At 45.6% G+C, this 26491-nt stretch overlaps 1 protein-coding gene and 1 long non-coding RNA gene across 2 annotated transcripts in view; one reads left to right on the forward strand and one right to left on the reverse strand.

Annotated features, from left to right (window-relative positions):
* Positions 1 to 1938: 1938 nt before the first annotated feature.
* Positions 1939 to 26491, reverse strand: part of calhm3 (calcium homeostasis modulator 3) — a 47366-nt gene continuing 22813 nt past the window's right edge. The window contains exons 3-4 of the mRNA XM_034165464.1: positions 21351 to 21478; positions 1939 to 2487 (exon numbers count right to left, since the gene is read on the reverse strand). Coding sequence (XP_034021355.1) covers positions 2035 to 2487; positions 21351 to 21478 — 581 coding nt within the window. The 3' untranslated portion in view covers positions 1939 to 2034. The remainder of the gene's footprint in view (positions 2488 to 21350; positions 21479 to 26491) is intronic.
* On the forward strand, positions 12662 to 25104 carry LOC117505929. Its single transcript, XR_004559311.1, has 3 exons — positions 12662 to 12672; positions 19278 to 19282; positions 24973 to 25104. It is a non-coding gene; the product is annotated as an uncharacterized LOC117505929 (long non-coding RNA).

The raw sequence follows: 26491 nt of genomic DNA on the forward strand, positions 1-26491 counted from the left end.
CATGATTAAAGAGTACATCACTAACACCCCACCCCCCCTCCCCATGATGAAATCCGCGGAATCCCGTGGATCCGTTGAGTTTTCACAGCCCTGCTATCTTCATCTGAGTGTCCAAGACACACTGTCGCAGGTCTAATGACACGATTACAAAATCAATCATTGACCTTTGACCTAGGTTGCTCTGGTACTAAGTCTAACCCCCAGGCCTGGCTCTCAGAGGAGGCCACGCCCCAGTTTCTCTGGTCTGATTGAAGTGATTCTGTCCTTTATTGTCAATAAACATCGGCCTTTTTTAACTGTCCTTTGTCTGTCTCCTCACCATGCACCAGTTTGGCAAGGGAAGCCCTACCAGGAGCTACTGCTCCTGGAGGCACATTCCTCAACAGTACTGACAACTACTGATGGCTATTGTTTTGGTATAAACCCCAGCCACACATTCTATCAATTCTTTGATTTCATTTGTACTTTTCCATGCTGTTGCATAGGCCTGTAGGATATATCATTTTATTGATTAATTTGAGTTTTTTGTTGAAGACGATTTAAAAAATAAAAAAATTTCAGTTTTTTCTCCTCTTGCTGCGGCGCACCTTTTTGCCCCCAAGACCTTCCGCAGCACCCCCCCCCCCCCCCCCCCGTTTCCTTCACACAATAACAAAGATGGCTAACTGCTAATGAAGAGCGAGTTTCGTCAGTGGTTTGGGATTGCTGGGACAGACGTGGAACAAGTGTTTGTCTAAAGCCCACTGCAACAAAACGCAGCTGCACAATAAACTTATTCCAGCATCTAAAACAGAGGCATCCAGCTGCATGGGAGAAATGCCACACGACGAGGGGAACAAGAGCACAAACTCCCGCTAAAAGCAGCTTACCCTGGTGGAATAATTTACCCAAGTGTGGCTATATTAAAATATGAAATGGAGCCTAATAATCACAAAATGGGGGTAAAAAGTAACGAAATTGGGAAGATTGACCCAGACTGACTCCAAATACGATTCAGTTAATTTTATTGAATTATTTTTAAGCAAAATGGGGACTGATAATAATGAAACGGGGGTAAAACGTAATGAAATGGAGCAGACTGACTCCAAATATGATTAAATATGATTCAGTTAATTACTTTAACTTAATTATTTTTAAGTGAATGAGCGAAATGGAGACCGATAATAACGAAACGGGGGTTAAACTTAGCGAAATGGAGCAGACTGACTCCAAATATGATTCAATTAAGTACTTCTATTAAGTTTTTTAGCTAAATGGGATGAAATGGGGACTGATAATAACGAAATGGGGGTAAAAGTTAATGAAATGGAGCAGACTGACGCATTAACAGAAGTTTCATCTCTCTACTGCCAGATGGCGCACCTGCCCCTACTAGAGGGACTGAGCACATCTCACAAAAAACAAAAGCTAAACAAGATCAGGAAAAAAATGAAAGTCAATTTTTTTCTGAAAAAATCTGAGATTTTATTTTTAGGCCAAATTGCCCAGGCCAACTGTTGCATATTTCATCTTGTATCATTTTTTGCATGCAGTTGCTAGTTTAAAGCTGACATGACATGAGTATGTGACACAATGGACAGAGGACAGGTAAAATGAACCGCGGGTTATCTTAATTTGCTGTCATCCGTCCAGCACCCTCTAACTATGCCACAGGGGGGCGTCACGTCTACAGGTATTACACAGACAAAACAAATGTACTCTTTAATGATGAAGCTGGTGCATCAACGTTCATTACAAGCTAATCAACTTTATTATGTGATGTTTAAACTTGTTGAGTCACAAGATGGCAGCTTTTTTTTTATAATTTACTGTCTACATAAGTTGGCTGGAATGGATGAAACTCATATACATTTTTGCTGTCTCGTGTGCGTGTGTGTTCATTTTGGGGAGCTCATGAAATACTGTCTTATAAAAATGAGCACATTGGTCACAGTGTTCGTAGAAAAATGGTAAATATCCACTCTGTCACCAGACCGGAATTGATGTTAGCTACATAGTATTGCTGACTTTGAAGTGATCCACCTTCAGTTTATTCTATACATCAGAAAATAAAATCCGTCCATCCTGGTCCTCCCAGGTAACACACCTTTGGGGTCTGTAGGCCATCCGGGTGACGTCGAGCTCAGGTTTACTGTAGTACCAGCTGTTCAGTAGCTGGTCCATCTGGTCTTGCTTTGTTATCCCATGAAGTCTGTCCTCTTGCTCTTCTTCACCCCATTCATCTCGTAAGGGTTTGGTGAAGGGTGGGTGTGGAAGGCGGAGGACGGCATCCTCCCCCATATCCTCAAAGAACTGCACCACACATTTGCGGGCAAAGTCACGGGCATGCAGCACACAGGTTTCATCAAAGAGCTTCTGCTCCACATCCAAGTAGTTGCTCCAGTAACGTGTCTGCAGGAAGGTGGCATGGTCATCAAAACACGGCTTGATGAGGCGTCCCGCTGCTCCCAGTGCAATCAGGAAGAGAAGGATGGACCAGCCAGTCGCCTGGTGAGGGCAAAGAAAGTGAGCTGCACAAACGTTATGTGTGATTTTCAATCAATCAATCAATTTTTTTTTTATATAGCGCCAAATCACAACAAACAGTTGCCCCAAGGCGCTTTATATTGTAAGGCAAGGCCATACAATAATGATGTAAAACCCCAACGGTCAAAACGACCCCCTGTGAGCAAGCACTTGGCTACAGTGGGAAGGAAAAACTCCCTTTTAACAGGAAGAAACCTCCAGCAGAACCAGGCTCAGGGAGGGGCAGTCTTCTGCTGGGACTAGTTGGGGCTGAGGGAGAGAACCAGGAAAAAGACATGCTGTGGAGGGGAGCAGAGATCGATCACTAATGATTAAATGCAGAGTGGTGCATACAGAGCAAAAAGAGAAAGAAACAGTGCATCATGGGAACCCCCCAGCAGTCTACGTCTATAGCAGCATAACTAAGGGATGGTTCAGGGTCACCTGATCCAGCCCTAACTATAAGCTTTAGCAAAAAGGAAAGTTTTAAGCCTAATCTTAAAAGTAGAGAGGGTGTCTGTCTCCCTGATCTGAATTGGGAGCTGGTTCCACAGGAGAGGAGCCTGAAAGCTGAAGGCTCTGCCTCCCATTCTACTCTTACAAACCCTAGGAACTACAAGTAAGCCTGCAGTCTGAGAGCGAAGCGCTCTATTGGGGTGATATGGTACTACGAGGTCCCTAAGATAAGATGGGACCTGATTATTCAAAACCTTATAAGTAAGAAGAAGAATTTTAAATTCTATTCTAGAATTAACAGGAAGCCAATGAAGAGAGGCCAATATGGGTGAGATATGCTCTCTCCTTCTAGTCCCCGTCAGCACTCTAGCTGCAGCATTTTGAATTAACTGAAGGCTTTTTAGGGAACTTTTAGGACAACCTGATAATAATGAATTACAATAGTCCAGCCTAGAGGAAATAAATGCATGAATTAGTTTTTCAGCATCACTCTGAGACAAGACCTTTCTGATTTTAGAGATATTGCGTAAATGCAAAAAAGCAGTCCTACATATTTGTTTAATATGCGCTTTGAATGACATATCCTGATCAAAAATGACTCCAAGATTTCTCACAGTATTACTAGAGGTCAGGGTAATGCCATCCAGAGTAAGACACCATGTTTCTAAGATTTGTGGGGCCAAGTACAATAACTTCAGTTTTATCTGAGTTTAAAAGCAGGAAATTAGAGGTCATCCATGTCTTTATGTCTGTAAGACAATCCTGCAGTTTAGCTAATTGGTGTGTGTCGTCTGGCTTCATGGATAGATAAAGCTGGGTATCATCTGCGTAACAATGAAAATTTAAGCAATACCGTCTAATAATACTGCCTAAGGGAAGCATATATAAAGTGAATAAAATTGGTCCTAGCACAGAACCTTGTGGAACTCCATAATTAACTTTAGTCTGTGAAGAAGATTCCCCATTTACATGAACAAATTGTAATCTATTAGACAAATATGATTCAAACCACCGCAGCGCAGTGCCTTTAATACCTATGGCATGCTCTAATCTCTGTAATAAAATTTTATGGTCAACAGTATCAAAAGCAGCACTGAGGTCTAACAGAACAAGCACAGAGATGAGTCCACTGTCCGAGGCCATAAGAAGATCATTTGTAACCTTCACTAATGCTGTTTCTGTACTATGATGAATTCTAAAACCTGACTGAAACCCTTCAAATAGACCATTCCTCTGCAGATGATCAGTTAGCTGTTTTACAACTACCCTTTCAAGAATTTTTGAGAGAAAAGGAAGGTTGGAGATTGGCCTATAATTAGCTAAGATAGCTGGGTCAAGTGATGGCTTTTTAAGTAATGGTTTAATTACTGCCACCTTAAAAGCCTGTGGTACATAGCCAACTAACAAAGATAGATTGATCATATTTAAGATCGAAGCATTAAATAATGGTAGGGCTTCCTTGAGCAGCCTGGTAGGAATGGGGTCTAATAAACATGTTGATGGTTTGGATGAAGTAACTAATGAAAATAACTCAGACAGAACAATCGGAGAGAAAGAGTCTAACCAAATACCGGCATCACTGAAAGCAGCCAAAGATAACGATACGTCTTTGGGATGGTTATGAGTAATTTTTTCTCTAATAGTTAAAATTTTGTTAGCAAAGAAAGTCATGAACTCATTACTAGTTAAAGTTAATGGAATACTCAGCTCAATAGAGCTCTGACTCTTTGTCAGCCTGGCTACAGTGCTGAAAAGAAACCTGGGGTTGTTCTTATTTTCTTCAATTAGTGATGAGTAGAAAGATGTCCTAGCTTTACGGAGGGCTTTTTTATAGAGCAACAGACTCTTTTTCCAGGCTAAGCGAAGATCTTCTAAATTAGTGAGACGCCATTTCCTCTCCAACTTACGGGTTATCTGCTTTAAGCTACGAGTTTGAGAGTTATACCATGGAGTCAGACACTTCTGATTTAAAGCTCTCTTTTTCAGAGGAGCTACAGCATCCAAAGTTGTCTTCAATGAGGATGTAAAACTATTGACGAGATACTCTATCTCCCTTACAGAGTTTAGGTAGCTACTCTGCACTGTGTTGTTATATGGCATTAGAGAACATAAAGAAGGAATCATATCCTTAAACCTAGTTACAGCGCTTTCTGAAAGACTTCTAGTGTAATGAAACTTATTCCCTACTGCTGGGTAGTCCATCAGAGTAAATGTAAATGTTATTAAAAAATGATCAGACAGAAGGGAGTTTTCAGGGAATACTGTTAAGTCTTCTATTTCCATACCATAAGTCAGAACAAGATCTAAGATATGATTAAAGTGGTGGGTGGACTCATTTACTTTTTGAGCAAAGCCAATAGAGTCTAATAATAGATTAAATGCAGTGTTGAGGCTGTCATTCTCAGCATCTGTGTGGATGTTAAAATCGCCCACTATAATTATCTTATCTGAGCTAAGCACTAAGTCAGACAAAAGGTCTGAAAATTCACAGAGAAACTCACAGTAATGACCAGGTGGACGATAGATAATAACAAATAAAACTGGTTTTTGGGACTTCCAATTTGGATGGACAAGACTAAGAGACAAGCTTTCAAATGAATTAAAGCTCTGTCTGGGTTTTTGATTAATTAATAAGCTGGAATGGAAGATTGCTGCTAATCCACCGCCCCGGCCCGTGCTACGAGCATTCTGACAGTTAGTGTGACTCGGGGGTGTTGACTCATTTAAACTAACATATTCATCCTGCTGTAACCAGGTTTCTGTTAGGCAGAATACATCAATATGTTGATCAATTATTATATCATTTACCAACAGGGACTTAGAAGAGAGAGACCTAATGTTTAATAGACCACATTTAACTGTTTTAGTCTGTGGTGCAGTTGAAGGTGCTATATTATTTTTTCTTTTTGAATTTTTATGCTTAAATAGATTTTTGCTGGTTATTGGTAGTCTGGGAGCAGGCACCGTCTCTACGGGGATGGGGTAATGAGGGGATGGCAGGGGGAGAGAAGCTGCAGAGAGGTGTGTAAGACTACAACTCTGCTTCCTGGTCCCAACCCTGGATAGTCACGGTTTGGAGGATTTAAGAAAATTAGCCAGATTTCTAGAAATGAGAGCTGCTCCATCCAAAGTGGGATGGATGCCGTCTCTCCTAACAAGACCAGGTTTTCCCCAGAAGCTTTGCCAATTATCTATGAAGCCCACCTCATTTTTTGGACACCACTCAGACAGCCAGCAATTCAAGGAGAACATGCGGCTAAACATGTCACTCCCGGTCTGATTGGGGAGGGGCCCAGAGAAAACTACAGAGTCCGACATTGTTTTTGCAAAGTTACACACCGATTTAATGTTAATTTTAGTGACCTCCGATTGGCGTAACCGGGTGTCATTACTGCCGACGTGAATTACAATCTTACCAAATTTACGCTTAGCCTTAACCAGCAGTTTCAAATTTCCTTCAATGTCGCCTGCTCTGGCCCCCGGAAGACAATTGACTATGGTTGCTGGTGTCGCTAACTTCACATTTCTCAAAACAGAGTCGCCAATAACCAGAGTTTGATCCTCGGCGGGTGTGTCGTCGAGTGGGGAAAAACGGTTAGAAATGTGAACGGGTTGGCGGTGTACACGGGGCTTCTGTTTAGGGCTACGCTTCCTCCTCACAGTCACCCAGTCAGCCTGCTTTCCCGGCTGCTCGGGATCTGCCAGGGGGGAACTAACGGCGGCTAAGCTACCTTGGTCCGCACCGACTACAGGGGCCTGGCTAGCTGTAGAATTTTCCACGGTGCGGAGCCGAGTCTCCAATTCGCCCAGCCTGGCCTCCAAAGCTACGAATAAGCTACACTTATTACAAGTACCATTACTGCTAAAGGAGGCCGAGGAATAACTAAACATTTCACACCCAGAGCAGAAAAGTGCGGGAGAAACAGGAGAAGCCGCCATGCTAAATCGGCTAAGAGCTAGTAGCTACGCTAAGCTAGCGGATTCCTAAAAACACGCAAAGTGAATAATGTGTAAATAATTTAGAGGTGATTCAGCAGAATGAGTGCTTTAGTTAAGGCACGTAAAGATTACACTGGGAAACAAATCGTAATCTAGATAACTAGATCAATCTAACTGCGCAGATTAAACAGCTAACAGATACAGAAAAACACCGCTGTGCTCCGGAACAGGAAGTGATACAATACCGCAGTGAGAGCCAACCACCAGTAGAGGCAAGCAAGATTTTCACTGAAGTACTGTACAAGAGCCACGACAGGATGGGTATCAGCCCACAGACACCGAACACATGCATTATTTATTGGAACCAACCAGCACTGCAGTGCTTATGTGATTTCAAACTGACCCGAGCCCAGACTCAGGTCTACCGAGTGAGCAGACACTTCATCAGTTGTCTTTTGTATGGACTCTTTGTTTTACACTTTACCACAGAGCTGTGGCGGCTGTGGACTGAGACTGAGGCTTAGTACTTAAACTTTTGTCAAAGACTAATGAAGACATGGGAGCAGATGGTGGCTGAGTGGTTAGCACTGCTACCTCACAACAAGAAGGTCATGGGATCACTTCCCACTTGGTGCTTTCTGCGTGGTGTTTGAATGTTCTCCATGGGTTCCATCCGGGTGCTCCAGTTTCCAAACTCATTCATGTTAGGTGAACTGGGACCTCTAAATTGACTGAAGGTGTGAATGTGTTTGTATGTAGCCGTGCAACAGGCAGTGTCCAGGGTTAGAGTTAAGGTCACGCCCTATGACTGCTGGGATAGGCTCCAGGGTTAGAGTTAATGTCATGCCCTATGACTGCTGGGATAGGCTCCAGGGTGAGGGTTAGGATCAGGCTCTGTGACTGCTGGGATAGGCTCCAGGGTTAGATTTCTGTGAAGGCTCTCAGTTGTCCAGGTGGTTTCCATAGTAGAGAAGCTTGAATTTCGACTGGACTGGGTTGCTTGATGCGAGGACGTTTCACTTCAAATTGCAGAAGCTTCCTCAGCTAAAATTCTTGCTCTCGTAGTCTGACTTCTGTCTTGACCCTTATAGAGAATAACAAACAGAAGCCACAAAAGCTGGAGTTTTAAACCTAACCAGACCCCTCCTACCGAGAGGCAGACTGCTATTGGCTAGTGACTAAACAATTGCTTTAATTAGCACCTATTGTGCTCTAGTTAGCACCCTCCTAATGACAGGGTAGCTTCCCTCCTAACGATGGGACTGACGCCTTTCCTGATGAGTCTCCTTTTGACGTGAATGACTCATTACCATGAACAAAAGACTGAAACTGCTTTGACCTGAGTACCCTTGTAAACAGGGAACAAAGCGTGTCTCAGACCCCCTCCCCGGTTAAGGCTGGATTTTAACTTTTTCACATACAGTGCCTCCTTCACCCCTCTCTCTGGCAGGGAATACATGACATCATAAACTTCCGGGGTTGTGATGCTCCAACAGCGGACCTGAGTGCACCACTGGCAGAGGAGCTAAATGGCTTCTTTGCTCGGTTCGGATGTTCCCAGCTGCACTCACATGCTCCTGCCCTCCCCCTACCTCCACCTGGTCCCCGCACCACTCCACTCACTGTAAAAGAGCATGATGTCAGGCGAGTGCTCCTTGCAGTAAACCCCAGGAAAGCTGCTGACCCAGACAGAGTACCTGGTAAGGTGCTCAGAGTGTGTGCCAACCAGCTTGCCCCCACCTTCACCAGGATCTTCAACCTCTCCCTGGACCAAGCAGTCATCCCGTCCTGCCTGAAAACCTCCACCATAATCCCGGTGCCGAAGAAGTCTCCCATCACCAGCCTGAATGATTACCGCCCGGTGGCCCTCACCCCGGTAATCATGAAGTGCTTTGAGAGACTGGTTCTTCAGCACATCAAGGACCACCTCCCCCCTAGACCTCGAACCTCACCAGTTTGCATACAGGGCAAACAGATCCACAGAGGACGCCATCGCCGTAGCTCTCCACTCTGCTGTAAACCACCTGGAGCAGCCGCAGAGCTATGTCCGAATGCTCTTTGTGGATTATAGTTCTGCCTTCAACACAATAATCCCGGACAGACTCACCATAAAACTGGACACTCTTGGCTTCCACCCTCTCACATGTGCCTGGATTAAAGACTTTCTTTCCAACCGTCCCCAGACTGTGAGACTCGGCCCCCACCTCTCCTCCACCCGCATGCTGAGCATCGGCTCTCCACAGGGCTGCATGCTGAGCCCCCTCCTCTACTGCCTCTACACCTACAACTGCAGACCGGACCACAAGAACAACCTTATCTTCAAGTTTGCAGATGATACCACAGTGGTCGGTCTCATCTCCGGAGGTGATGAGGTTGCCTACAGAGAGGAGATCCGGCAGCTGGCAGCCTGGTGCTCAGAGAACAACCTCGCTCTGAACACTAGGAAGACCAGAGAGATCATCATTGACTTCAGGAAACACTGCACCGACCCTGCCCCCCTTCTCATCAACGGCGAGCGTGTGGAAAGGGTCCACACCTTCAGGTATCTCGGCGTTCTCATCTCAGACTGCGTCTCCTGGTCCAACAACATCTCCTCTATCCTCAAGAAGGCTCAGCAGCGGCTACACTTCCTGAGAGTCCTCAGGAAGTACAACCTCAACACCGATCTGCTGCTGGCCTTCTACCACTCATCCATTGAGAGCCTGCTGACATACTGCATCACAGTATGGTTTGGCAGCTCCACCGCTGCTGACAGGGAGAGAATGCAGAGGGTTGTTAAGGCAGCACAGAAGATCATCGGCCGCCCTCTCCCCTCCCTGTTGGACATTTACACCTCCCGCTACCTCAGCAGAGCCAAAGCGATCTCCAAAGACTACTTTCACCCTGGCTCTGCCCTGTTTGACCTGATGCCCTCAGGGAGGTGCTACAGGCTCACAAGGACAAAAACAAACGGACTGAAAAACAGTTTCTTCCCCAAAGCCATAACCACATTGAACTCCAGCATGCACTGATCCTCCTCATGCAATCCTAACCATGTGCCCAATCACCCATGGACAATATACATTTCTGTGCAATATATTTATATCCTAGCCGCACCTTGCACTAGTGTCAATTGTATATATATTTTTCCTTACATTGTTGAATTTTTCTTCATATCTTGCTTTTGATACATACTCTTGCACTATTTTTATTTTTATTCTATTTTATTGCACTGCAACTGGATGGCCCTAATCTCGTTGTACCAATGTATAATGACAATAAAAGGCATTCTGATTCTGATTCTGATTCTCTCAAACCATTTCTTCTCTCTGGTGAAGATTTTAACTTCCTTTTTTCCCCCCATCTGCATATATAGCAATGGTAAGTGCCACACTGGCAGAACCATTTATGAACATTAATACGCATATATGCAATTTATTCTTGCAAGACAGAAGGTATGTAGTGCATGAATGAATGTGGTGTGTGTGTGAGACCCCCATCCGTCCTTCCCGATCAGTCTACAACATCCTACTCAAAGCCAACCGTCAGCTTCTATCAGGAAGGGCCGACCACCAAAACAACACAAAGACAGACAAGAACAAGAGACAAGTGGTGAAGACAATAACTGTGACGTGAGACAGTGAGGAGACGGGGCCCCAACCATATGACATACTATGACAAACAACCACACATGAACAAACAGTGACAGCAACAGTCTGTTGTCTAATTAGTGAGCATCCATACCCTAATCCAGAACACCGTAGTGTTAATCCTCTTAAGAGCACCCAAAAACCGAATTGTGGTGACAACAACAAACACGCGACCATCCACACACAGAGACCCAGATCACAGCTAAATATCCGATCACTACTGTGCGCCGGAACGCACCCCCGACAACACCCCCCCAACACAGGGTCACAGAGAGCCGTCCCAAACCCGAGGGAAGCACACAGGGCACTGGCATGGGCCCACCAGTGGGGGGGCCCCAGAACCACGCCACCTGGGCCATGGCCCCCGAGGGCGGGAGCGAGCGGTGGTAAGGATGGGGAGCAAAGGAGCCACTGCAACTGAATCCAAAGCACAAGGTAGGGACCACCGAGCCACACAAGGGCGGGACCCAGCCCCCAGACCAGAGGCAAGGCCCGACACCGGGGCCAGGAAGAGCACAAGGCACCCCAACAGCCAGGCCCCCCAGTGCAGCCAGCAGGAGGCCACCCACACACGCCCCACTGGGCCCCCAGCCCAACCCCAGATCTGGCAGAGGTGCCAGGGAAACCACGGTATGGGGGGAGGCGGGCAGCCCTGGAGGAGCACCGGAGGCCAGGGGAAGCAAACCAACAGGGGGGACAGGGGGCCAGGGAGCCGTAGATGGACGGGGTGCCCCGCCCGGAGGTCACTGAAACAGGGAAGGTGCAGGATGAGACCCCGGAGCGGCAGGGGCAGCGGAAGAGCAAAGGGGAGACAGGCGGGCCCCACAAACCCGGAGGGAGAGGCCGGGGCATGGGGGGCCATGCACACCCAAGCCCCGGGGAGGGGCACTACACCCTGCCCAGGCACCTGACCCCAACCCACCAATGGCAGAGCAGACAGACCCAACTGAAAAGGAACGATGGCCGTCAAACTCTCCCCCCCCCGCCACTGCCACCCCATGACAATAGGACCAGAAGCCCCACGGCGTGGCACCCGGGCCATCCCCCCCAGGCACAGAGGCGCACCCACGCCCCACAAGGGAGGAGCCGAAGGGAGCACAGACCAGCACCCAACCCCCCCGGAAGCCCACAGCGCCAACCGGCAGCACCGGAAAGCAAACCCCCCCCAGACACCACCAGTCAGAGAGGCTAACCCACGTGCAGAGGACAAACACGTCGTTCCTACCTTACAGGTATGTTCGGGTATATTTCCGTTTTCCTCTGCACAACATCCTGATTCTCTCCTTCCTCTATGTCCACCGTCGACTGTGGCCAAGTTATCTGTCCTGGGAGTCGATGGTGATGGTGTAGATGGGAGCGGGAGGCATGAACCAGACACATTGGTGGATCACGCCGATGGAGCGGCGGCCCCCCCGTGCAGTCCTGCACCGGGGGTTAGCAACATGCACACCGGGAATCACCGAAGGAACGTCGGCCCCCCCCGTGTGAGCCTGCACCGGGGGTTAGCAACACTCTTCCCTCCGTCTGGTCACACTGTTCCCCACATACTTCCGCTCTACGTCATCACAACAAACCGCACATGAATCTGGCCAATCTCCGCTCTCTCCCACGCTGCAAGAACTTCTCCAGTCAATGTCACTTGAACTTTTCTCTTCTCAACACACGTTCAATCAACAACAAGAGTCTCATTCGCAATGAATACATAATGGACAATAACATAGATTTTCTCTGCCTTACTGAAACATGGCACAAGCCCATGGACTATTTTTGTCTCAATCAAGCCACACCCCCTAACTACACTTACATTGAAAAACCCCGTGGTGATGGAAGGGGTGGTGGTATAGCAGTTATTCACAAAAAGGACATTAAAGTTACCACTATTTCCCTCTCAAACATTCACTCATTTGAAAATATTGTCTTCAAACTGTCTGGTCCCTCCCCTTTAGTTACAGCTGTCCTCTAACGCCCCCCAAAACTAAACACCTCTTTTCTTTCAGAATTCACAGATTTTTTGACCCAGCTAAGTGCCATCACCTCCTCCATCCTTCTCCTTGGCGATATGAATTTTCATATTGATGCAAAAAACTGTAAATCTGCCTTGGAATTTTTAGATCTGCTGAACTGTTTTAACATCACTCAACATGTAGATTTTCCCACTCACATCCATGGTCATATTCTAGATCTGGTTTGCACCACTGGCATTACAATTCACAATCTTTCTCACTACAACCTTCACATCTCAGGCCACCTGGCTCTAACCTTTGAATTAAAAGTATCCATCACCACATCCAAAACTAAACGGCAAATAGTTTTCCGCAACCTCAAGTCAATTGACCTATCTGCTATGTCTGCTCTACTCAATACCAAACTGTCAGTGTCCCCCCCATCTCTGGCTCACAACCCCTCAGAACTTGTGACCTACTATAACCACACTCTCTCATCTTGTCTCAATGAACTGGCCCCTCTGAAAACCAAAACCATTTCTTTCACTCACACTGCCCCCTGGTTCACCCCTGAACTCCATAAAATGAAATCCCAAAAGCGCCAACTGGAGAGACTGTACAAAAAAATCTGGTTTAACTGTCCATCTCCAGCTACTATTCCACTGTCATTCATTCGGACACAAAAAACCCCAAATCCTTGTTCACCACCATCAACAAACTCCTTAAGCCTGTTGACAGCACTACATCCTCCTTTACAGTAACAAAATGCAACAGCTTTCTGTCTTTCTACCAATCTAAAATCGATACCATCTACAGTTCCCTCAATCTCCCCTCAACCCACACTGCCCCTCCACCTGACTCATCTCCCCCTATTAACACTCAGCATCTTTCATAGTTCATCCCCATCACTCCCCTGCAGCTCACTAAACTTATTACTGGTATCAAAACCCCAACCTGCTCCCTGGATCCAATCCCCTCCCCTCTCATCAAAGCTTGTCTCCCATCCATTGCTCCCTTGATCACCACAATAATTAACTCCTCCCTCACCACTGGCTCCGTTCCACCGTCTCTCAAGTTAGCAGCTATTACACCAATTCTCAAAAAAACTGGTCTTGACTCTGACAACCTGACAAACTTCCGGCCCGTATCCAACCTTCCTTTTCTGTCCAAAATCCTTGAGCGTGTCATAGCCTCACAACTTCAAATACATCTACTCTCAAATAGCCTATTTGAACCATTCCAATCCGGTTTCCGTCAAAAACACAGTACAGAAACAGCACTCCTCAAAGTGACAAACGACCTCCTCCTCTCCTCTGACGTTGGCCACCTCTCTATCCTCACCCTCCTGGACCTCACAGCTGCGTTTGATACTATTAGTCACTCCATCCTCCTCTCCCGCCTCAAGACATCCCTTAACATCTCCAGCTCTGCTCTCTCATGGATTCAATCTTATCTCACCAACCGACAACAATTCATCAGCATAAATAACTGCTCCTCCTCCACTGCACCCCTGTCACAAGGTGTCCCCCAAGGTTCGGTGCTTGGTCCTCTCTTATTTATTCTGTACATCCTCCCACTTGGCAACATCATTCGTTGTTTTGGTCTCCGCTTCCACTGTTATGCTGATGACATTCAGCTTTACATGTTGTGTGGGCCGCTGAAGAGGAGGTACTGCTGGCCCACCACCACCAGATGGCGCCCTGCTTGGAGTGCGGGCTTCAAGCATGAGAGGGCGCCGGAGCCACTGGGAGTGACAGCTGTCGCTCTTCATCAGCACCAGCTGTCACTCATTCAACCCATCACCATCACCATAAAGGCCGGACTGCAACTCCACCTCCTCGCCGAAAAATAATCTACCATACAGGTAATTTCTCTGCTTAAACTGAACAAGAGTCTGATCTCATTTACAGCCATTTTCCTGTGACGTGTCCTTGTCTGCTGTATTGGCATTTGGTGTGGACTGCGACGGCTTCGCCTCACACCCCAACCAGATAAGTGGTTTCACAAGGAGCTGTACGAGTGTGTGATTGGAGGTGGAGGTTCTCCCTCCTAACGGAACACAGACTGTGGGATTACTGAGTGTGCGTACTCACACTCATCAAACTGTTTCTGTTCTCTGCCAGCAGTACCGGGTCTGACTGCTGAAGACAGTGGCCACCTGGGGCGCAGGGCTTGGCGGTTCCGGTGTTCTTCAGATCCATTGGTGGTGGAGGCTGTGTGGGTTGCGGCTCTTCTATCACCAGATGTCTTCTATCTTCGAGCCTGCCACACGCCACCTTATGTATGATTGACATTCCGCAATATTATTATTGTCTGTACTTCGTTGTGCACTTCACAACATTAAATTGTTACTTTTTGGCTTGTCCATTGTCCGTTCATTAACGCCCCCTGTTGTGGGTCCGTGTCACGACACCTTCCCAACAGGATTTCTCGGCCAGCATCATGGATCCCGAGGGGCGTCAACCATCGCTTGAACAGCCAATGGAAGAGCGAGCTGCACAGGCGCCAGCAGGAGGCATGTTAGGTGAGCTGCAGCACATCTTAACCGCCTTTACTGCTCCGTTGGACTTAGTTACCGAGCAGAGCATTGTTCTCACTCAAAGGATGGAGGCTCTCACCGCCCAGGTGGAAGCGCATGCTCAGGGCGCTGCTGCAGCACCTCCTCCTGCTGACCGAATGCCAGAGACAGACATTCCACTGGTCATTCAACGAACCCCCCACCTTCCCCTGAAGCATACATAAGCCCTCCGGAGCCGTACGCAGGCTGTGTGGAGACGTGCGCGGACTTCTTGATGCAGTGCTTGCTCGCCTTTTCACAGCGTCCCGTTATGTACGCGTCAGACGCTAGCCGGGTGGCTTACGTTATAAATTTGCTTCGAGGAGAGGCACGCGCCTGGGCTACGGTGCTCTGGGAGCAGAATTCACGGCTCCTAACGATTTACACTGAGTTTGTGAGGGAGTTCCGACAGGTGTTCGACCACCCTCATAGAGGCGAGACCGCTTCAAGCGTGCTGCTGTCGCTAAGACAGGGGGGTCGGAGCGCAGCGAAGTATGCAGTCGACTTCCGCATCGCGGCAGCGCGAGCCGGCTGGAATGCTGTTGCACTCCGCACCGCCTTTGTAAACAGACTGTCTCTGGTCCTTAAGGAGCACCTGGTGGCGAAGGACGAGCCGCGGGATTTAGACGGGCTTATCGACCTGGTTATACGGTTAGACAACCGATTAACAGAACACCGATGGGAGCGAGACGAAGGGCGTGGTCAGGCACAAGCCGTCCCTCTTCCTCCCGGGTCCTAAAGGGAGCCAACTTCCCCACGCTCCACAGCCAGGGCTCTCCACGTGACGACAGCTCCCCCTGCTGACGTTGCTATGGAAACGAGCAGGGCCAAAAAGCGATCAGATGAGAGACAAAGGAGGCTGATCCGTGGAGAGTGTTTTCTCTGCAGCTCAACCAAGCACATACAGAGAGAGTGCCCCAAACGGTCAAAACAGCAGCACTCGTCCTTAGAGACTGGGCTAAGGGTGGGTCACAATACCCACGCGGGGAAACCCCGAAAATCTGCACGTATCCCAGTCACGATCCTGAGTGGGGATCTAACCCTTCATGCCCCAGCACTGGTGGACACGGGGTCGGAGGGGAATCTGCTGGACAGCAGATGGGCAAAGGAGGTAGGGCTCCCTCTAGTGGCCTTACCGTCACCATTGTCGGTGCGGGCACTAGATGGCACCCTTCTTCCATTAATCACACACCAGACACAGCCCGTGACTTTGGTTGTTTCTGGGAATCACAGGGAGGAGATTGTGTTTGATGTAACACCCTCTACCTCCCGAGTGATTTTGGGTTTTCCATGGGTGTTAAAACACAATCCCCGGATTGATTGGCCGTCTGAGGTTGTGGTTCAGTGGAGCGAAACCTGCCACCGGCAGTGTTTAGGATCCTCGGTTCCACCCGGTGTGACAGCTAAGGAGGAGGTTTTAGTCCCCCCCAATCTGGCGGCGGTGCCAGCCAAGTACCATGACCTTGCTGACGTCTTCAGCAAGGATCTGACACTCACGCTGCCCCCACACCGTCCTGGAGGGTTAGGGTTAGGGTTAACCCTATCAGGTTGTCCTAAAAGTTCCCTAAAAAGCCTTCAGTTAATTCAAAATGCTGCAGCTAGAGTACTGATGGGGACTAGAAGGAGAGAGCATATCTCACCCATATTGGCCTCTCTTCATTGGCTTCCTGTTAATTCTAGAATAGAATTTAAAATTCTTCTTCTTACTTATAAGGTTTTGAATAATCAGGTCCCATCTTATCTTAGGGACCTCGTAGTACCATATCACCCCAATAGAGCGCTTCGCTCTCAGACTGCAGGCTTACTTGTAGTTCCTAGGGTTTGTAAGAGTAGAATGGGAGGCAGAGCCTTCAGCTTTCAGGCTCCTCTCCTGTGGAACCAGCTCCCAATTCAGATCAGGGAGACAGACACCCTCTCTACTTTTAAGATTAGGCTTAAAACTTTCCTTTTTGCTAAAGCTTATAGTTAGGGCTGGATCAGGTGACCCTGAACCATCCCTTAGTTATGCTGCTATAGACGTAGACTGCTGGGGGGTTCCCATGATGCACTGTTTCTTTCTCTTTTTGCTCTGTATGCACCACTCTGCATTTAATCATTAGTGATCGATCTCTGCTCCCCTCCACAGCATGTCTTTTTCCTGGTTCTCTCCCTCAGCCCCAACCAGTCCCAGCAGAAGACTGCCCCTCCCTGAGCCTGGTTCTGCTGGAGGTTTCTTCCTGTTAAAAGGGAGTTTTTCCTTCCCACTGTAGCCAAGTGCTTGCTCACAGGGGGTCGTTTTGACCGTTGGGGTTTTACATAATTATTGTATGGCCTTGCCTTACAATATAAAGCGCCTTGGGGCAACTGTTTGTTGTGATTTGGCGCTATATAAAAAAAAATAGATTGATTGATTGATTGATTCTAACTGTTCTAATTCAATCCAGGAGCTGTGGACTCGCAGTTTTGCGGATTTTTTTTAGTGCAATTTTGCATGCTTCTTCTTCTTTTTTTTTAACAGCGCATTGTGTTCTGTGTCCTCATCAGGCAGGCCCGGTCGGCATCACCGCGATTGCTCTCACTACCTCCGATGCGCTTACCAAGTCTGCGGGCTCGGTAAGCACTGCAGCGGGCCACTCACACTGCCCCTCTGTCTGCTGTGCGGAGTTGTGGCCAAAATCTGGCAACAGGTCCAGAGACTACGCTCGCTGTTTTGATGCAGAGCACTCCAGCAGCTCACAAGGATAGAATTCTTGCGGAAAAATCCGCAGCACTGCATGGTCTCGGTAACCGCAGAGCTCCGTGGCCACTGAGAGAAGTTTGTATGTTTTTAATGACTTTGATTCTTTGCGGGTCCCGCATCCGTCCCACAGCGGTAACACCGGAGGCAGTGAGCAAAGAAAGAGCACGCGCATTGTGTTCTGCGTGTGTCTGTTTATAAGAATCTTCGCGCCCAGAAGAAAAAAAGAGTGCCAACAACTACCCATAACTGTGTTCTTCACTCGGAAAAAGACACCTGCACCGAGGTGTCACTCTGTGGAAAAACACGCTGTGGAGCGGTGCCAGGATGAAGAGGCATGATCAGAGGAACTGTGAAATACTGGTCATTCACTATTAATAATTTCTTATGTGTCCAACCTCGTAGGTTGATCGTTAAAATTAAATTCGTTAGTTCTAAAAGCCATCATAATTATTTATAGGAAAACGTTCTATTTTTATTTCTCAAACAAATGTTTGGGCTTGAAAACAGGTTTTGATCTTTGGTTTCATTCTATAATACTGGACTTATTTTTCTACTAAGGCAGGGGTGGCCAAGTTCGGTCCTCGAGAGCCACATTCCTGGCACTCTTAGTTGTCTCCCTGCTCCAACACACCTGAATCCAATGAAAGGCTCATTAAAAGGCTGCTAACGAGTCTTTGAACATGGAGCTAGTGGAGAAGACAGCCTTGACATCGTTCACGGGCATCTCTCCCAGTCACTGGTTCAGATATGTCGATGACACATGTGTTAAAATCAAGCAACAGGAAGTTGAGGACTTTACAGAGCACATCAACTTGGTGGACTCAAATATCAAGTTCACACATGAGGATGCCAGAAACAACCATTTAGCCTTCTTGGACTGTGATGTTACGATTGGAGAGAACAGGCAGCTCCAGACAGAGGTTTACAGAAAACCAACTCACACTGACCAATATCTGCTCTTTGGCTCAAACCACCCCCTTGAACACAAGCTCGGGTTGATCAGGACTCTTCAACACAGAGCCCTACAGGTGCCCACAACTGCAGAGGGAAGGGCTGAAGAACAACAACTTGTCTGGAAAGCCGTCACAGTATGTGGGTACCCACGATGGTCCCTGGACAAAGTGCAGAAGTCCCAGAGAACAAAGAGACCAGACAGACAGGAGACGGAGACAAGAAGAAGAAGAGTGTCTCTCTCTTATTTAGCAGGAGTAGGGGAAAAACTACAGAGGATCTTCAGACAGCACAAAATCCCAGTTTACTTTAAACCAGCCAACACCTTGAGACAGAAATTAGTTCACCCTAAGGACAGGATCCCTAGATACAACCAGAGCAATGTAGTGTATCATATCAGATGTCAGGAAAACTGTAATGAACACTACATAGGTGAGAGGAAGCAACTTTTACACAAGAGGCTATACCAGCACCGCAGAGAGGTCACCAGTGGACCTCAGTCTGCAGTTCATCTCCACCTGAAAGGCACTAAACACACGTTTGAGGACAAGGAAGTTAAAATCTTAGCCAGAGAGAAGAAATGGTTTGAGAGAGGTGTTAAGGAAGCATTCTTTGTAAAACAGTTGAAACCAAGCCTTAACCGGGGAGGGGGTCTGAGACACGCTTTGTCCCCTGTTTACAATGTGATACTCAAGTCAAAGCAGTTTCAGTCTTTTGTTCATGGTAATGATAGTAGAGAAGCTTGAATCTTCGACTGGACTGGGTTGCTTGAGGCGAGGACGTCATGGTAATGAGTCATTCACGTCATCAGGAGACTCGTCAAGAGAGGCATCAGTCCCATCGTTAGGAGGGACAGCTACCCTGTCATTAGGAGGGTGCTAACTAGAGCACAATAGGTGCTAATTAAAGCAATTGTTTAGTCACTAGCCAATAGCAGTCTGCCTCTCTGTAGGAGGGGTCTGGTTAAGCCCCTTTTATATTGGCGTATTCGTAGAGCTGCTCATTGCAGCATTGTGTTTCATTTAAATACGCCAGAAATACGCGCATACTCAGCCTTTTTCAGTGTTTGTTTCATAATTGCAACTGCGTGTGTTCGCGTTTTAATGTGTGCACACAGTCACGTGTACCATGCCGCTATTAAACCAGTTCAGTGCTATTTTCTGCCTCGGTGGAAGTGCGCTCTGTTCTGTACTGCAGCTGTGGTGCGGCTAAAAAACAGAGTCATTTAACATTATTATTATTATTATTATTAAAGCTCCTAAAGCTCCGGTTGCTCCGATCAGGTCCGCTGATTTGATCAGACCTGATCGATCAGGTCGGCTGATGATCGCACCGACATGCAGCGGGTGGCTTTTATTTTAAAGTCACAGGTCTGATCAGACACACACAGAGAGAGAGAGAGGGGGGGAGAGAGAGAGAGAGAGACGCGCACACGAGAGAGTGAGTGACCGACCTACTGTTTCTGTTGTGTTTCTGGATTTCTGAGTTGAAGTTCGATTTCCTGTTCTGAACACACAGGTGCTGTGCAATCATGTTCTCATGTTCTCCAGCTGACGCACTCAGTTTTTGGTTGTGTACAGGAGTGCAGTGTTGCACAGACTTGCATGCAGTAACGCTGTGATGCGCAGACCTACTTAAAACTGCGTCCAGCGCTCTACACCGAACAAAATTAAACATGTTTAATTTCTTCTGTCCTACACGCGTAGCCCTCAACATACTGCTGTGTACGGAGCAAAAACTCCACGTAGAACTGCTAAAAGTGGGCATAGAGCTGCTCAACTCAGCGTAGACAATACCCTGCAATGAGCAGCTCTACGAATACGCCAATGTGAAAGGGGCTTTAGGTTTAAAACTCCAGCTTTTGTGGCTTCTGTTTGTTCTTCTCTACAAGAGTCAAGACAGAAGTCAGACTACCAGAGCAAGAATTTTAGCTGAGGAAGCTTCTGCGATTTGAAGCGAAACGTCCTCGTGTCAAGCAACCCAGTCCAGTTGAAGATTCAAGCTTCTCTACTACTCCAGGGTTAGAGTTAAGGTCACACTCTGTGACTGCTGGGATAGGCTCCAGGGTTAGGTTTAGGGTTTAGGCAGTGGTGGGCACAGTTCCGATAATCCGATAACCAATAATTATCGAAGATAATGTTTTCATTATTCATTACTTCAATAGGTAAAGTTCTAAATAAATAAAGTAGTCTTGGAACGAAAACAAAACCACATAAAAGATAACGTGTTTCAGGGCCATCGAGTGTGTGCAAAGGACAAGAACACTCGGACTACATGCACAACAAGTACCTAGTACACATTTCTAGCCTTGTACTTCATTAGTCAAAGTTGAGAATGTTAACATGGCTCACAGCACAGTTCTTCCAGTCTGATACTAAATTTTAAAAACCAGATATTAACCGTGCAACTTTGGACTCTACTTTGGTTACATTTCACCAGGTTGTGGACTGTCCAAAAAGAGACAACAGGACAATTTACTTACTATATGTTAATGGGAAGGGAAGGGAAGTCTGATTAAAATCTGGTCCACCTGCAGCCACAGCTTAACTCTCTGGTACAAAACTGATGTCCAGATGTCTTTTCCACACTGCAGCACTGACAGACGGTTCTCAGAAGAAAAAACATAATTTTTGTGCGTGAAAGTAGCTTACCTGTGAATAGCAGCGAACGTAACGAGAGACGGCTTTGCGGAAAGAACTGTTCTGGAAGATGACGTCCTCCTTGCAGGGCACTTTGGCCATGATTTTAAGCACGTCCAGTTCTGTAGTGTTGGGCAGACCTGAGACAAAACAGAGGTCAACTCACCTACACTCGTGAAAAGTGAAACATGTTTTTGCCAGTTGATTTGAACTTCAATGGTTATAGGAGATTATTAGGGGAGGTGATGGTCTAGTGGTTAAGCGTTGGGCTTGAGACCAGAGGATCCTCGGTTCAAATCCCAGCCTGACTGGAAAATCACTAAGGACCCTTGGGCAAGGTCCACCAAGATATTTTGTTTCAGTTACAATTTCAATTTCAGCATCACTGGTGGAGTTATCATTGATGAGAAATTAAGATGGAAAACACACATAAATTATGTTAAATCCAAAATGTCAAAAGCCATTTCAATTCTGTATAAAGCCCAAGATATTCTCTAATCACTTATTACATTATTCATTAATAGCTCCATATATGACATATTGTATTGAGGTTTGGGGAAACACTCATAAAACAAACACAAATTCAATATTTTATTGCAAAAGAAAGCCATAAGAATTATCAGTATTAAACCTTACCGTGAGCCAACAAACCCACTATTTATTTGTTTAAATATTCTGAAATTTAGGACTTAGTTGATTATATTACAATACAAACCATGTTTAAAGCAAAAAACAAAATTCTACCTCAACATGTCCAAAATCTGTTTAAAATGAAGGACTTCCAGTTTTAATTTGTTCCTCTCAAATTAAAACTGGGTTAGGGTAACCCCAGATTACTGTAAAAAGTCAGTGTGTTTCTGTAAAAGGTGTAAACATTTGGAATATCTGTCCTGAACATATTAAATTATGCAGTACTCTCATCTCAAATGTCTGTGCTTTGTTCCTTTTCTATGTATGTATATGCGTGTGTGTGTGTATATATATATACACACACACACACACATGCCTCGTCCAATATAACTTTTCTGAATCCAATATTTCTCTATGTTGGACGACTTGCCATCCATCAGTTGTTATGTTCTCCACCTCCCCTCCCAAATTAAGCAAACAACAAAGAGTCAAGTAGGTTAGATCAATTTATTTTGTTGTGAACAGCATATGAATGTTTCTAAAACGTCAGTAGCGTGCTTGTCTACCTTCTTAGTGTTTTTGGCATCCTTGGAGTTCAATATTTCCACCAGTTCCTCCTCTGTGAACTCAGCAAACCTCGCTGGCTGACGATTTTCTGCTGTTGTTGACATGCTTGTTGCCATTTTTTCAACCAGCGTCTGTCAGCTAGTTCCTGACCTCCGCTACATCATTAGTGATGTCATCTCATGAATAATTGTATGCTGCACTTTGATTGGCTAGCTGTTGGCAGTAAGCTCTAATGCTATTGGTCAGTGGGAACCGATCCAATATAACTTTTGGTCCTAGCCTTTTTGGATCCCTTTGGATCCAACATAACTTTCTGGTGCCAAGCATGTCAAAATACAGGTAAATGATGGACAGAAAGACTAATCTGTGATTGGCTATTGCAATCTGAGTGGAGAACATATATATATATATATATATATATATATATATATATATATATATATATATATATATATATATATATATATATATATATATATATATATATATATATATATATATATATATGCAGGAGGGGAAGCTATCCAGGTTGGGGGTAAGATATCCGAGGATAACGTCCGTCCCTGGGGGGCAAGATATCCGGTGGCACCGGATATTACACCAGATTCTGAATCAAAATTTCACTTTATATGGGCTTTGAAGGATTTCTTCAAAACTACTTCATAGACTCTCAACAAATTTGCACCACAGATACATATTAGGTCATGGAAGACTGCACCCAATTTTGGAGGTGATCCAGATCCGATTCTGGATCAAGGTTCACTTTATATAGGTTTTGATGGATTACGTCAAAACTGCTTCTTGGATTTTGATGAAATTTTTATAACAGACGCATATTAGGTCATGGAAGACAAATTTTGGAGGTGATCCAGATCCGATTCTGGATCAACATTTCGCTTTATATACACTTAGAAGGATTACATAGAAACTACATCATTGATTTTCAACACATTTTCACCACAGATAAATATTAGGTCATGGAAGACTCCATTAAATTTCGGAGGTGATCCTGATCCGGATTCTGGATCAACATTTTGTTTTATATACGCTTTGAAGGATTACATAGAAACTACATCACTGTTTCTCAACACATTTTCACCACAGATAAATATTAGGTCATGGAAGACTCCATTAAATTTTGGAGGTGATCTGGATCCGGATGCTGGATTAAAAAATTCACTTTATATACACTTTGAAGGATTACGTAGAAACTACTTCATGGATTTTGACAAAATTTTTAAAACACACATATTAAGCCATGGAAGACTCCACAGAATTTTGGTGGTGATTTGGATTTGAATTGGTGAACATCACAAATCTCTGATTGATCTTGTTATTATTGCTGCAATGAGAGCAAAAATATCAGCAGGAAGACGTGACAACGTGATGAATACTCATCACAAGACATTCATACCCATCAAATCGTGCGGTATCAGAAGGTTAAAGAGATAACAAAACATTCTAGGATGGATCCTGAAGAATATATTGTTTTATTTGAATGTGTTTTGAGATATGCATTAACCATTTGTGCTTCTTTCTCTATTTAGAATCAGCTTATTGTTTTATTCCTTATTGAGCTAAAAATATATTGTGTTCCTGGGTCTTCCCCGGGAGGAGGCACCGGGGAAGACCCAGGACACGCTGGAGGGACTACATCTCTCGGCTGCCTTGGGAACGCCTTGGGGTTCCCCTGGAGGAGCTGGGCGAGGTGTGTGTGGATCGGGAGGTCTGGGCAGCTTTGCTTGAGCTGCTGCCCCGCGACCCGACTCCGGATAAAGTGGATGAAAATGGATGGATGGATGGATATATTGTGTTATTTGAGTGTGTTCAAATGTTTCGAAGTGATTAGTTACATTTTAATAGAGCTTCTTGCTGTAGAAAGATATATTATTCACATGCATGCGATGATTAACAAATGTTAGTGCTCATTAAACATGTAATCAATAGTTAAGGTTAATCACACGATATCCAAATGTCTAAACAGTTTTTGAGTCATATGTTTAAATGCTGTGGAATCAAATATTGTGTCGACCAAAATAAAGGTATGTTATGTTTATGATTACATTTGCTTTTGTTCTAAGATTTGCTTTTGCTCAAATATTAGTTTAGTTTCTTAGCAAGCTGTTATGAAGATATGTTACTTATATAATCATTTTCAAAAGTGTTGTAAATGTGATGTGTCCGGTGTTGGGCACGTTACTTTGAAAAAGTAATTAGTTATAGTTACTAGTTACTTCTCCCAAAAAGTAACTGAGTTACTAACTGAGTTACTCCACTATAAAAGTAACTAGTTACCAGTAAAAGTAACTATTGCATTACTCGCCAGGTACACCCCACCCAAAGCGTGTTTCATAAGCCAGATGCACAGAGAGCAGGACAGCAAAGAAAAGTACCTGCACAGAGGTTTGCATTTATTGCAACTCAACGCGAACTCTAGACAACGGATGGACATACAGTTCTCAAAATAGGTTTTTAAAAAGAAAAGTACACAATTTAACAGAGGCTCGTTTAAACTGAACTGAAAATGTATATGGATTTGTTAAATCCAACTTAAAGTCCATAACATGCATTCATGCATTCAATTCAATGCATTGCTTGCCTCTTAGACTGGTGGTTGGCTCTCACTGCGGTATTGTATCACTTCCTGTTCCGGAGCACAGCAGTGTTTTTCTGTATCTGTTAGCTGTTTAATCTGCGCAGTTAGATTGATCTAGTTATCTAGATTACGATTTGTTTCCCAGTGTAATCTTTACGTGCCTTAACTAAAGCACTCATTCTGCTGAATCACCTCTAAATTATTTACACATTATTCACTTTGCGTGTTTTTAGGAATCCGCTAGCTTAGCGTAGCTACTAGCTCTTAGCCGGTTTAGCATGGCGGCTTCTCCTGTCTCTCCCGCACTTTTCTGCTCTGGGTGTGAAATGTTTAGTTATTCCTCGGCCTCCTTTAGCAGTAATGGTACTTGTAATAAGTGTAGCTTATTCGTAGCTTTGGAGGCCAGGCTGGGCGAATTGGAGACTCGGCTCCGCACCGTGGAAAATTCTACAGCTAGCCAGGCCCCTGTAGTCGGTGCGGACCAAGGTAGCTTAGCCGCCGTTAGTTCCCCCCTGGCAGATCCCGAGCAGCCGGGAAAGCAGGCTGACTGGGTGACTGTGAGGAGGAAGCGTAGCCCTAAACAGAAGCCCCGTGTACACCGTCAACCCGTTCACATCTCTAACCGTTTTTCCCCACTCGACGACACACCCGCCGAGGATCAAACTCTGGTTATTGGCGACTCTGTTTTGAGAAATGTGAAGTTAGCGACACCAGCAACCATAGTCAATTGTCTTCCGGGGGCCAGAGCAGGCGACATTGAAGGAAATTTGAAACTGCTGGTTAAGGCTAAGCGTAAATTTGGTAAGATTGTAATTCACGTCGGCAGTAATGACACCCGGTTACGCCAATCGGAGGTCACTAAAATTAACATTAAATCGGTGTGTAACTTTGCAAAAACAATGTCGGACTCTGTAGTTTTCTCTGGGCCCCTCCCCAATCAGACCGGGAGTGACATGTTTAGCCGCATGTTCTCCTTGAATTGCTGGCTGTCTGAGTGGTGTCCAAAAAATGAGGTGGGCTTCATAGATAATTGGCAAAGCTTCTGGGGAAAACCTGGTCTTGTTAGGAGAGACGGCATCCATCCCACTTTGGATGGAGCAGCTCTCATTTCTAGAAATCTGGCTAATTTTCTTAAATCCTCCAAACCGTGACTATCCAGGGTTGGGACCAGGAAGCAGAGTTGTAGTCTTACACACCTCTCTGCAGCTTCTCTCCCCCTGCCATCCCCTCATTACCCCATCCCCGTAGAGACGGTGCCTGCTCCCAGACTACCAATAACCAGCAAAAATCTATTTAAGCATAAAAATTCAAAAAGAAAAAATAATATAGCACCTTCAACTGCACCACAGACTAAAACAGT

Source organism: Thalassophryne amazonica, unplaced genomic scaffold (assembly GCF_902500255.1).
Source record: "Thalassophryne amazonica unplaced genomic scaffold, fThaAma1.1, whole genome shotgun sequence".
NCBI classification, from domain to species: domain Eukaryota; kingdom Metazoa; phylum Chordata; class Actinopteri; order Batrachoidiformes; family Batrachoididae; genus Thalassophryne; species Thalassophryne amazonica.